This window comes from Melanostigma gelatinosum (genome assembly GCF_949748355.1).
Source record: "Melanostigma gelatinosum genome assembly, chromosome: 23".
Lineage (NCBI taxonomy): Eukaryota > Metazoa > Chordata > Actinopteri > Perciformes > Zoarcidae > Melanostigma > Melanostigma gelatinosum.
Window position 1 is genome coordinate 2,318,912 of NC_136656.1, and position 13,901 is coordinate 2,332,812.

General features: G+C 39.7%; 1 protein-coding gene across 1 annotated transcript; it reads left to right on the forward strand.

Moving 5' to 3' along the window:
- The first annotated feature begins 32 nt into the window (after positions 1-32).
- Positions 33-6,932, forward strand: LOC306796212 (palmitoyltransferase ZDHHC3). The gene is made up of 9 exons (XM_079295038.1): positions 33-196; positions 859-947; positions 1,193-1,266; positions 2,463-2,575; positions 2,696-2,757; positions 3,024-3,144; positions 3,274-3,346; positions 3,596-3,761; positions 3,897-6,932. The coding sequence occupies exons 1-9, from the start codon at positions 72-74 to the stop codon at positions 3,986-3,988; spliced, it is 915 nt and encodes a 304-aa protein (XP_079151164.1). The 5' UTR covers positions 33-71; the 3' UTR covers positions 3,989-6,932.
- Positions 6,933-13,901: the final 6,969 nt, after the last annotated feature.

The window sequence follows — 13,901 nt, forward strand, 5'->3', positions numbered from 1 at the left end:
CGGAAAGCAGCGTCAGGTTTAAGCGTGACGTTCCCCGGAAGCGGGAGGAGGGGGGCGGAGCCCGGAAGAAGATGGCGCTCGTCCGCTGTAGGCGAGACCTCTGCGGCGTTATCTGTCTGATTTTAACTTATTTCAGCGTGTTCTACGCGGACTACGTGGTCATTCAGTATGTCCTCATCACCGCGTACTCGGACAGGTCGGTGCTTTGTGTATTTGTGTCGTTTAAACCGTTAAAACACCGACATGGCGGCTGCTTCTCTGCGCTGTCTCCATTCATTTGACCGGAGCTGACAGCTTCCTGCTCTCACGCGCTGTCTTTCTCTGCTGAATCTAAACCAAACTTGTATTATTTTTGATGACACTAACACGTGTTTATATGTATTCAGGTGGTTGTTTCTCCCGGTTTTATATTGAAGTGACACCAGAATACGTGTGTTTCTTTGGTTTACTATCAGCTGTAACGAAGGAGGTTTCTGTTGTTTATCTCTGATACATTACACTATATTTGTCATTTATATTTTACTGTATTCATTTTTACTAATTAACAGTGGCTGTGTTTTAACTAAGTACTTAAGTACATATTCGAGGTATTTTTACTTTGAGTATTTACACTTCATGCTACTTTATACTTTTATTACATTTCAGATATTATTTTGTGCTTTTTACTAGTTACTTTAAATATTAACGATTTACATAATACTAATTAATAATAATAAATATACATATTATAAGATAATGAAATAAAAGTGGCTAAATTAATAATAATATTTTGATCAATGACACAACAAATGATGCTTTTTATTGGTTCTAAACGAGCTGATCTGTGCATGAAGTTGTGCTTCTCTGACCCTCTGACAGCGTGTGGTGCTCTCTACACGGATCTGTGTTCAACCTGATTCTGCTGCTGCTGCTCGCCTGCCACGCCAAGGCCGTCTTCTCAGACCCCGGTCAGTACGAGTGTGTGTGTGTGTGTGTGTGTGTGTGTGTGTGTGTGTGTGTGTGTGTGTGTGTGTGTGTGTGTTTTCTGAATCTGCAGCATGTGTGTCAAATTGGTGAAGAATGTTTTCTTAATTCGTTTTGTGTTTACTGTCAAGTTGTAGTGCGTTCGAGAGGCTTAGGGGGGAAAAGCACCAAAAATAGTGTTGCTTTACTTAATGTGTGTGTGTGTGTGTGTGTGTGTGTGTGTGTCCAGGTATGGTGCCTCTTCCTGAGACAGCCATGGACTTCTCAGACCTTCGCTCCCAGTCGTCTCGGATGAATGAGCGGGTGAGTCTCGAAGTTTAACATTTTGTAAATACACAAAGTTCATCGTTTTACTGCAAGTAAACCGTTACTGCAACAGTTGAATTTCTTTGCTGATTTATTTTACAAAAATTGGCAAGCAATTAATCTATACATCCACCATTTTGGTAAGTTTACACAAGTGGAGGCTCTATATATCTATATCTATATCTATATCTATATCTATATATTGAGCTATTTACATTTTTACAGCCTCTCCTCTCTCTCTGTGTTCAGCAGAAGTTCAGTCAAAGTTTCACTGATTTGTTGTCACATGACTGTTGGTCTCAGATGAAACAATCATGGTTTCACTGAGGAGCTCAGAATTTAATGGTTTTAACAGAATCTGTTTAAAGTAAACGGTTTATTCAGGGCGAGATTTAAAATGAGAACATGTAGAATAAAATGTTTTTGATGTGTTCGTTACACATGATGCGTTCAAGGACCGTCGGAAAGATGAAAATCTTCAGATAATTATGTTTTTAAAGCTCCTGGCTGTGATAATCGGTGTAGTTTTGGTGATTGTTTGAAGAAAACATGCTTTAGCTCTTGAGGTCGACTCACCTGCGATTACCATTTACAGCCACAGGGGCCGCCAAAGAGAACGAAACGGAAATCTTTCTATTCTTCTTAAAAAATAAGTATTTTTGGCTGCACACAACTGAATGTCAGAGTTTACAACTAAGAATTAAAGTAGACTTGTCCACCTTTTGGGCGTGTTTTGGTCATGAATTAAACAGTTAAAGGCTGATGATAGAGAGCGCTTCTCTCAGATTATAATTACAATATTACCAACTGTATTTATCTCACGGCGTCTCTGTTTTTACATCTCAGCAGCTGTACTTATGTCTGCTCTTGGGCTTGTTATTATGTACTTATGATGTCTGTGAAGTGACGTATGTCTCTATAGCTCGACTCAAAACAGGAATCTGTTGTTCTGCGGTGATGATATTGGCAGATAGGTGTTGGTAAAATTGCAACTACAAGCTTCAATTTTATATTTTTTAAAGATTACCTCAGTAAACATGAGTTTATGTCTCAATCTCTAGTTTCAAGTCTTCTTCAATTCAGCATGATGTTCATTTAGTACATTATGGTCCATTTAGAGTCGGCTGTGAAGCGGTTAGATATGCATCAGTCTGCAGGTGTTTCTTCAAACCTGCTGTCCTGTTGTCTTCCAGGGCTGTGAAGGCTGGACGGTGTGCAACAGCTGTGAAACCTACCGACCTCCCAGAGCGCATCACTGCCGCGTCTGTCAGAGGTGTATACGCCGCATGGACCACCACTGCCCCTGGTGAGGAAACGCACACGTTTATTTCTCCTCTTCCTTCCTCTGCTCTGACTTTGTCTCGGTCCCCTTTTTTAAAAATAGAAATCAGTTGAGTCATCTTCTCCATTTTTTTATTTGTTTTAGGATCAACAACTGTGTCGGAGAGCTCAACCAGAAGTATTTCATCCAGTTTCTCTTCTACACCGGTGAGTGTAGAAGAATTATAGCTTTTATTTAGACTGATTTGGGAATGTTTTGACCACTACTGGGTATTATATATGCGTGTATGTATGTACATATGAGTGGCGCTCGTAAACACTACCGCTTTCATCCACAGGGACCGCCAGAATCAACACAAAATGAAAGTTCCTTGTAGTAACTTCCAGTAAAGGATCTGGATCTTCTTCCACCACTACGACTGTCGTTAAAGCTGCTGATGTTGTGATTGTGTGTTCTCCGTCTTCACACGCAGGCCTGGCCAGCCTGTACTCCATGGCGCTGGTGGTGTCGGCCTGGGTGTGGCAGATAAGGAACGAGAGAGAAGGCGACGCAGAGAAAGAAGCCGAGGAGACGCCCAGCAAGCACCTGATCGTGTGAGTTACCAAGCCGACGGCCGTTTCTGTTTCACTGTCAAACCGTCTCAAAGTATTGAACTGGATCGTTCAGGGCGTCGGTGGTTCTGATTGGTCGGCTCGTTGTTGCTGTCCCTTCCTCTCTCGTAGCGCTCACTACATCATCCTGCTGGTGGAGTCGGTGTTGTTCGGCGTGTTCGTCATGGTCATCGTCTACGATCAGGTACACGCAGCAGAACTGTACTCCATTACAAATGCGAGGTACTTGAATGTGTACTTCTCCTCCACTACATCACGACGCCTGAAACAATTCCTCAAATGACGGGAAATAATTAGAAACTGCTGATTTTCCTTTTGCAATGAGGATCATTTTAACGTATTAGTAATAAAGTTACTGTGAAGAAACAAACATTACATGTTATCCATACATTATCCATATATGTGATGTAATTCTGTACTTGCTTCCCTCCAGTTGGTCTCCATAGTCACAGACGAGACTCCCATTGAGCAGAAGAAGAACAGACTGATGATCAAGGACAGAGCATCTTCATCCTCCTCCTCTTCCTCTCAGCTGCCTCACCCCCCCACACACACCCGCAAGCCTAAGCTGGCTCTGCTGCGGGAGGTTTTCGGAAGAGGTGGGGTTTGTGTTTCATCGTCTACAATTTAAACTTTGCAAAACATTGGCGAATCATCGTTAGTTAATCATTTGTTTTAGTTCCCCTTTAAATTTCAGATCTAAAATAGTGTTTGATCTGTTTTCATCTCTCCAGGTTCGGTCTTTTGCTGGGTTCTTCCCCTCCACTCCAGCCCTCCGGCGGTCGGCGGCATCACCTACTCCGCCCTGCCCGACTACGACGTCTGATCTTGGCGAGGAAAGGTTTTGTGTGTGTGTGTGTGTGTGTGTGTGTGTGTGTGTGTGTGTGAGAGACAGAGAAAAAAGAGTGAATTTTCTGCCGAGCTACGATGTCTTACCTTTTGGAAAGGCGGATGAAGACCGGGATGAATGAAGTTCATCTGATTTTTTTTTTTCCTGGTGTTTGATGTATTAATCTACTTCACTTTGTCCATTTTCACGTCCAGAAATTGCAAACATTCAGCGCCAGATTTAATAAGAATTAAGAATATGGATCAGGAGGGAATTTATTGGTGGATTTAATAACGTAGTGATCCTCCAAAACAGCTGCGGTTCAAGTCCACCAAAAACCGATTATTGAAACACAAATTTGGCGTTGCATTCCTTTTAACGTTGTCGAACTCACGCTGGACAGGTTTTCAAAAACAAAGGGTAAAAATCGATGCAGCAGAATCGGAGATTTCATCTTTTCTTTTGTTCCATTTTTCCTCATCAAAACCTGGAGCCTACATTACCCAGAATGCAACGCGACACGGTTTGGGTGTGTTAGTAGACACCAAAACTGTCCAGTGGAAACTCCAAGATGGTAATAATGGAGTCTAATACACATGATGCAGAAGTATTTCTGTATGAATACGAGAAGGATTGATCAGCGTTGACCCACATATCAGTCCGACCCGCTGCTTTTACTCAGTCAGTATTTATGACAGAAGATTTAGAACAAACTTTACCTTTTACTCAAACAAGCATCAGCCGCTAGTTGGCATGTTTAGTGACCAACTTATTTTTAAAATATATTTATTTTATCCACTAATATGTCATTTTTTACGAGATGGAAAACAAAACGATGGCCTGTGAACTATTGCCACCAAACTGGTACAACAATAGAAATAATAGAAACGAAAACGACGTGTTCATGTGATGCCTCGGGTTCATAAGCAAACAAGAAACAAGAATGTCCTCAAAGAGATTCATTTTTGTGTTCATTTTATTGCCTCATTCTTGTGTTTATTTGTGAAGTACAACTACGTTTGATGTGTTAACTAAATAAACTGAGTTACACTTCTAGAACTAATACACACACTCAGAGTACACTTCTCAGTATTCTGCTAAATCTCAGTGAAGGGACGATTTTTTAACTTATTGTTTAACTATTCCGTGGAGTTATCTCCACCAATAACTGTTTTGTTTTTTAATGTGACGGGGTGAGGTCGTCTTTGCTGCTGTTGTAGGAGCAACAATTAAGTGTGTAGTGGGGAAACAAAACAGTTTGAGGGTGAGGTTTAAGGCCGAACAAAACTACTTTCTTAGGTTTAGGCAACAAAACTACTGAAGTTAGGTTTAGGCAACACAAATACTGAAGTTAGGTTTAGGCAACACAAATACTGAAGTTAGGTTTAGGCAACAAAACTACTGAAGTTATGTTTAGGCAACAAAACAACTGAAGTTGGGTTTAGGCAACAAAACTACTGAAGTTAGGTTTAGGCAACAAAACTACTGAAGTCAGGTTTAGGCAACACAAATACTGAAGTTAGGTTTAGGCAACACAAATACTGAAGTTAGGTTTAGGCAACACAAATACTGAAGTTAGGTTTAGGCACCAAAACTACTGAAGTTATGTTTAGGCAACAAAACAACTGAAGTTGGGTTTAGGCAACAAACCTACTGAAGTTAGGTTTAGGCAACACAAATACTGAAGTTAGGTTTAGGCAACAAAACTACTGAAGTTAGGTTTTGGCAATCAATCGGTGATGTAATCGTGTTTTCAGCATGCCCCATTTAATAAAAATAAAAATGGAAAGCCAAAAATGTCTTTGAGAGAAAAGTGGCAGAAAAACCGGCAGACGCAAAGACAACTTCACCCCTCTGTGTGTTTTTATGTGTGTAAAGTTATTCTGTGTTGTCTTCATTTTTAACAAATGTTCCTCAAATGCTACAAAAACAACTGCCAGTTGGGAGATGGTGTCACTTGTTGACTAATGTCAACCGCTCTCCAAACACTTGTTGACGGGCAGGTGTCCCTTACAGTACATCCTCGCCCAGGTTTGGTTCAGCTGTACATAGGAAGGTTCATCATTTATATATCGGTGATGTGCAATTTTCATGAAGGGAAAAGTTTCTACTTTTTATTTTTTTCTGTGTTTTCTATCGTGATCTGGATAAAACAAAACAAAGGTTTGAAATGTTTTTGCATGAGTTGCGCGATGGATTTGTCTCATCTTGAATTTTAACATTTAACTGTTGAAAAATGCAGTTGATCTGTTTTTTTGTTTCAGTTGTTTTTTGTAACAGGGGGCACTTGTTTCGGTTCCTCCGCACTGGTTCTATCATGTAAAAAACATTCACCAGCTGTCAGCTGAAACAAAACAAGCGCACCCCACTTTGCTGTTTTCCTTGACAGCGGGAAGGAATGCGTGTACAAACAAAGAGGGCCTGAGATTAATGATTCGCAACCAGCCAAACATTTAACATTCACTCCTGCTAGCCTGGCAATTCAAAAGCATGTACAACTGTATTGACTTCACTTTCCCTCCTCGAGCTACAGTGGCTTGTAATTGTTGCAAAGCCGGGGGTTTTTTTAATCATAATTTTGAAAAGTAGTTCGCCAATAACACAAAAAATTCAACCAAAGAAGTAATATACCAACATTTGAAATGGTGTTTTGAATATTAAACACATACAAGTTAAATGAAGTTTGATATCTCCGATGTGGTTAAAGTGTCTTTCACCATTGAGGTCAATGAAGAGTCTCGTAGACTCGAGTTCGTCTTCATATTTTGGCACATTTGGAGGAAACTGAGGAGTTTTCTTCAGCTTGTAAAACTATTTGTTGGCTGGCTGCCCCCCCCCAAAAAAAGTTAGTTTCACGCCCTTCAAACAAAAGCAACAGAGTTTATTATCATGTGGCTTCATGGTGAACAAGTTTACAGCCAGCTGATGTTTTATTTATTGGTACTACCGTGACCTGTGTGTTATTCCTGATGATGTGCTGCTCCTTTAAATGGAAGTAAAGTCTTTTCAACTTCACTGGCTCCTTTTGGTTCCTTTTGTTCAAATGAATTCTTAATTCTGAAGATGAATTATGTTTTTGGGGGGTTAATAAATAGACCAACAACATGAGTTTGTCTCAATCTCTAGTTTCAAGTCTTCTTCAATACAGCATGATGTTCATTTAGTACATTATGGTCCATTTAGAGTCACACAGACCATAAAGCAGGGGATGCTTTAGGGCGGGGCTACACGCTGATTGACAGGTCGACACCAGAGACTTATACGGTGTCTCTACGTCACTCCTCCTCAGTCCAAATATGGTCACTTCCTGTTTATTGCCTGCAAAAGAACCAAGATGGCGACGGCCAAATTGTAGAACGATAGTGAATGATGTGGGCAGCAGACCTCATCAGGACCTCATTACGGTTTCATTCAATGAGGTTTTGGTGATTCACTTGATTGCGCATGAGGGAAACGGTGGACTCACGGGCGGACATGCTGGTGCTGTGTGTCCTAAAGATTACTCGTTTCTTTTAAGGGTTATGGATTGATCTCTCGCAATACGTGACGTCCGCAGCAGATGGCAGCATTACATCAGTCAGAGGACATGAACTCACCGGCAGAGAGACGAGTGTGATTCTGCCTCATGTGCTCATCGCATGGTGGAAACATGCATTCATATATGGTGGAGCTTGTATGTGCTTTGAAAGAGCAACATGAGTAAGAGAACATGCAAATGGATAAATTCAAATGATTCTCATAACATTTACATACAACATACAAACATGAACGCCTCCATGGGTCGTTAGGTTATCTCTTCAGATGGTTCATATTGTTATATTTGTTAACATTATTCATCGGGGGACATATCTTATAAAGGTGTGTTTTTGTATATTTCTGGCTTTTTGCATCGTACAAATATCAGAATAAAAACTACTGTGTGGCAATATCAAAGTGACGGAAACGTAGAGTTAACGTGCCAACAAAACTATATGATGGCAGGAAATATCAAAAAATGAATGAATATTTAAAATATCAAACAAGCAGAAGACAAAAACAAACGAAATATACAGTTTCACAAGTAAGAGGAAAATAAAATGCATAAAGAACCTTTAAAGGAAAGCATGTTGAAGAGGTCATTGCATTTCTCTTTCAGTCATTTAAACATTTACAGCTTTACGTTGAGATCATAATCTGAAGGCCTGAACACAAACCAAGATGGACATATTGAACTTATTTACACGAGTCATCACAATATCGTGCACTGTTACTGTTGGAGTTTAAAGTATTGAATGCATTTAAGAAATAACATTTAAGAGCAGCAGATACAGAAATACTTGCTGTTATTATTGTTATAAATACTTTTGATGGAAATTGATTGAGAGTTTGCTGGTCTAGTTTTTCTTGCAGCTTTACTTTCTTTCACTCTGGTTTGTCCGTGACTCGTTGTATTGTTCTGTCCGGCATGCACTTCATATTCATCAACAAAATATGGGTTTGAGCTGAAAATGAAATGTTTGGCTGTTTATGTCATGTGTGTTGTTTTTGCTGTATTGTGTCGCGTAAAAAGATTCTTGTGTTGATGTTAAATGATGCAAAACACATGAAATGCCTCTGGAGGATGAACCCAGGGAGTTCCTGCTTTCCCTCTTGTTTCTGCAGACGCTGCGGCTGTTCTTTCTGTTTGCTGAGCCGTTTAAAGCTGCAGGCTTTCGTCACTAATCTACTTCCGGATGCGTATTGGCTGAGCGAGACGCACGAGAGGAGGTCTCTGTGCGCGTCTCAGCTCTCTCAGCTGTTTCGAGCGAAGTGGCTGCTGGTTCCTGGAAAGACATGCTGATCTTTTGTCCCCCGGCTTCCGTTCTCCGCACAAAGGGAAGTCCGGGGACGCGCAACATACAAAGCGCTGTACCACAATGCTGCTTCCCTGGTGTGAAGAGCGGCCGTCCCAAAACGACGCGTTCCCCGAGCAACACACGCCATCAGAGGTCCAGCCGAACTCCCAAAACCGCTCAATCACAAGAATCTCTCTGGATGAATGTGCATTTACACTTTAATGCATTTCACACACACATCACATTTCATTTGTGTCCAAAACTTAAACTATTCTCCCGAGATCACCGGAGTTTAATGCACTTCTAGGACATTTAAGGATCCGCGTTTCATTTTCAATGGCAGACATTATTTCTAAGGACAAGTGTTGTTTGCTGTCAGTACATCTCGGACACCCTAACCCTAACCCTAAGCTGAAATGAAGTCATGAGGTCATGAGGTCATGTCTTCAGAGTGATTTCTTAGAGTAAACTTTGGTGTGAAATGTATAAAAAGTAATTTCATGAAGAAATGTCAAAACTACAGTGCGAATGGTTTTGTTTTGTAGCGGTTTGTGTTATTTTAGAGGCGGAAACCAGAAGAAGCGAGCTGTGAAGCACAACTCTCCTCTCAGCTGACCAAACTGAACTTTGACGTTGTTTTGACGGTTGGACTCTGAGACGTCGGTCACGTGAGCGGGACAAACGCTCGCGTGTCACGTATGAAAAGCTACTTACCGGCCAAAAGAGCTCCAGGAATGAGGAAGCGAGCGCTCGTTGTTTCCGAGGTCAACGGGTCACAAAAACCTCGTGAAACACATGAATGAGTACGAGTTCGGTGGAAGGAACACAACACATCCTCAGTCGTGTTGGTTCCTTCTGCTCCGTTATTCATTCAGGATGTAATGTTCAGTGTAATTCTATAACTGGGTTCATAACGATCATCTATGTTCCAGATCACGGAGGCAGTCGAATGAAATTAAACAAAGACTGAGAAGAATATCGATAAGAATGATGGGACGTCTAAAATACGCATTTCCCCAAAAATGTTCCGTATTCGTCAAAAGATATCTCAAAATGTTTTTGCATCTCAAAATAATGATATATTATCACTAAAGTACAACATGTACCTCTGAGATGTAGAAGTGTAAAGCTGCGAGTAAAGTACAAATACCTTGATTGTGTACTTGAGTAAATGTACTTTCTGTACTGTTGATGACACATCAAACACAGAGACAGATGTTTACATGAACACATTTTTATTGCAATAGCTCTATCGAAAGCAAAAAGGTTTTGATAAATATAAACACTATGCCGATGCTCCAATCGCCTCCGAGTACCCCTCCCCCCCCCCTCAGAGAGCGAGCAGTAATGCTGCGTTCACACCAAACGCGTCGGAAATTCGACGCGCAAATTCGCGCCGCACCAGTCTCATCGCGCCAGTCGTCAAATTTTCTACGCGTTTGGTGTGAACATGGCATAAAACAAAATAAGGTGTGTGTGTGTGGGGGGGGGGGGGGGGGGGGGCTAATAACATGAAAAAAAAGCGACAACTTGAGTTTTCCGTATTTACAGGAGGATTTCCATTTACACAGTTTTCTCTTTTTTTTCATATATCGGACAAACGTCGCTGAAAAATAAAGCAGGTATGAAGGAAACACCTCCACAGTATTTAGTGTTTAACTCTGTCCTGTAAAGCTAATAAACAACCGCATTCAACTCAGAGACTCAGGCACAGCAGGGTGTGTTCACCAACACCCCGCTCTATTCATCCCACTTTCTGCAGGACTGGGGGGGGGGGGGGGGGGTAGCAGCTCATCGTCCAACTGTTAACTGTACTACACAGCAGCAAATAAACTGTAATATAGTTACAAAAAAATAAACATCAGGCACAGGTTGTAACCCATTTCTTTATACAAATAACTGCAAAATGCCTATGTGCTCTTAAAAAAACAAAGAAAGAAATACTAGCCTTGTATCGCTTTGTTTTTCAGTAAAAACAAGATTTTACATCAAAACAACCAAAGAAATACACCCCCCCCCCCTCTCTGTAAACTAGAATAGAAAATAAACGGAGAGATTCGAGGAAGAAGGAAACCAAAGTTTGCATAAGGATGCAGTACCATAAATCCTCTCTGGCGGGACTAATATATATATATATATATATATATATATAATTAATATATATTAATATATAGATATATATATATATATATTTATATATATATATATATATATATATTAATATATATATATATATATATATATATTTATTTATTAATATATATATATATATATATATATATATATATATATATATATTTATATATTTATATATATATATATATATATATATATATATATATATATATTTATATATATATTTATATATATATTTATATATATATATATTTATATATATATATATATTATATATATATATATATATATATATATATATATATATATATATATATATATATATATATATATATATATATATATATATATATATATATATATATATATATATATATATATATATATATATGTATATTTATATATATATATTACGTACGACTTTTCATTTCTCTGCCCAGAACAAGAAAAAAAAAAAGATTTTTTTCCAACATCAGAAATTTTGTAACATTGACAGTTTTTTGAGGTTTAATTGTTGCCAAAATAAAACACAGATTCTGTGTAAATGAATTCAGTCATGACAAGAAGGATCAAACAGGAGGGTGAACTTCAACACAAAGGCAGTCAGACATTTATCCTTTTTGTTTTTATCCGAATAATGCTTCAAATAAATTAAGATGGATTCTTCCCAAAATCCCACCGAAAAGTACCTCTTATTTTGCCGTACCGTTAAAACGTAAAAAAAAAAAAAGGAAAGAAATCTCGGGCCACCGCAGCCTAAATATTCTTATATTCTTTGTTCGCTCAAAAAGGTGAGAAAATATGTCAAAATGTTTATAATGTACATATAAGACACGTCACAGGCTTTTGAATCAGACCGTTAAAAACGTGCATCTGATGGCGGTTTAACATCACGACGCCTCCGGAGGCAAAGAACCGTTTCCTGTTTCTGTACCGGCCGAAAATGAATCCTTCTTTATCTTTTTGGCTGTCGTCGCTGGTTATAAAGGGAGATGGGATGGAGGGGAAGAGGGCGGACATTTGGGGATTTGCTTCAAGCGGAGCTCCTCATGGCGCCGTACTGGGACATCAAACGTTTTGATAAAGATTCTTAGTTTTGATAAAAGATTTTAATTCTTTTTTTAAACCTTGTGCACACAAGATAAAAGCTTCTTTTTTTTCTTTATCTTAGTTGCACAAAATATATTAAAATGAATATCTTTCTGAGCTTCAAGACGTCATCAAATCGAGCAAAAACTGCTTTTTTTTGCTGAATATCTGTGTTTGCAAGTTATGAATCTTTTATTTATTAATAATAATAATAATAAAATACTGCAGCGTCAGAGTGTTTTAAAGTTGTTTTCAAGTTGTCAAACTTGAATTATCACACATGACCTCAGCATGTGCACCACGCAGTCACACCGCTTACAGCTGTTTCTGTTCTTAACGTACGCAGAGTTCTGGACGTTCACGTTCAGAGATTAATATTCATCTAAAGATTCCTCAGCGTTCCTGCTGCACGGGGCCCGAAAAACGACGACGATACGGCCAAAAAAATAATAAAAACAACAAGGGGAAGTCAAACGAACGCGGGATGCAGATTAGATGAGTGAATACTGAACAAAAAAAAAAAAGTAAATTATAAAAAATTGCATTTCCGTTTGCTACGTTAGCGGTCAGTCTTTGAGTTCTTTCAGCACATGTTGAGTAGAAATGTTAAATAAAGACGTATCAGTGTTTTAAAGTGTGAGAGCGAAAAGAGGCAGACTGATAGTGTTAGTGTGTGTGTGTACGTGTGAGAGTAAGTGTGTGTGTGTGAGTGTGTGTGTGTGTGCAGCAGGGTGAGTATGACCAGCGCGCTGCAGCTGTGGTTACTGGAAATCTCTTTACGTCACCGGAGCCGGTGACGAAAACCAAAGCATGCATATATGCGCGCGTGTGCGTGTGTGTGCGTCATCAAGATCCGCTGACAAAGAGCCCAAATGGGAGCACAGCGGCGCTAGCCTCGCCTAAATAGGGCTGCGTGACTTCCTGCATGTGCTATGAGAGCGGACCGCATGACCGCGACATGTGTCTCTTCATGACGTGTGTGTGTGTGTGCGCATGTGTGAGCTTCACTTGCAGAGGTTTCATGTCTGCGTCAGTCTTAGTGTTTGCATCCCAGTCTGTACTTTGTGCTTTTTTTTTGCTTTCACAGCATTTTGTGTGTGTGTGTGTTGCCGCTCTCCCTCGCTAACATGAACTGTGCGACGGACCTCGTGAGGTAAAACTGAAAAGAGAACATGAGCCGGTCGAGCTTCCAAAAACCTCTACGAGCTACTTTCATTTTTCGTTTTGTCATTATTATTTTTAAAAGGGATAGTTCTGTTAGAATGAGATAAATAACACTCAATATGTAGCTCGAGCCAGCATGCTAGTTAGCTTAGCATAAAGACAGCTAACCATCATGTCATATCTCGTTTGTTTCATCTGCACCAAAACTCTGCGTTTTACAGAAAGACGAGACTCCAGGAAATAGTCGGCGAATTGTCAATTTTTTGCACTTTTTCTCCGACAAACGAAGATAAAACCGGTTTAGTGACGGAGCTTCTGGGTCGCTGGAAGGCTTCAAGCTCAGCGCTCGTTAGAGATCTTCGCACTCGCTCCGATCGCCTAAAACACTGCATCTTTATGAACTATCCCTTTAAAACATCCGTTATCCGAGTCGACCGTCGCTGCCGTGAAAGCAAAACTACAGAAATGTATCGGAGCATTTGTACCGTTTGCAAACAATAAATAACAATATGTGCTGCAGAGCGTGTGTTTGATGAGCTGGTATGGCTCCATAGCTCCCAGTTTATTAACTGGTAATCTGTTCCAAAAATAAAAGTACATTCTCTACAACTTTGTCCACAATGTGTAATAACTGTACGGTACCGTGTTGAGGAAGGATTATGCACGAGGAGGGTAAAAATAATAATAAAAAGATACAAATTAATATT

What these genes read in the sequence shown, in the direction of transcription:
- LOC306796212 (XM_079295038.1), top strand. Translation starts at nt 72, where the DNA reads ATGGCGCTCGTCCGCTGTAGGCGAGACCTCTGCGGCGTTATCTGTCTG. An exon ending in GGCCGTCTTCTCAGACCCCG is followed by an intron (nt 948 to 1,192) that starts GTCAGTACGAGT and finishes GTGTGTGTCCAG; the next exon opens with GTATGGTGCCTCTTCCTGAG. An exon ending in CGTCTCGGATGAATGAGCGG is followed by an intron (nt 1,267 to 2,462) that starts GTGAGTCTCGAA and finishes GTTGTCTTCCAG; the next exon opens with GGCTGTGAAGGCTGGACGGT.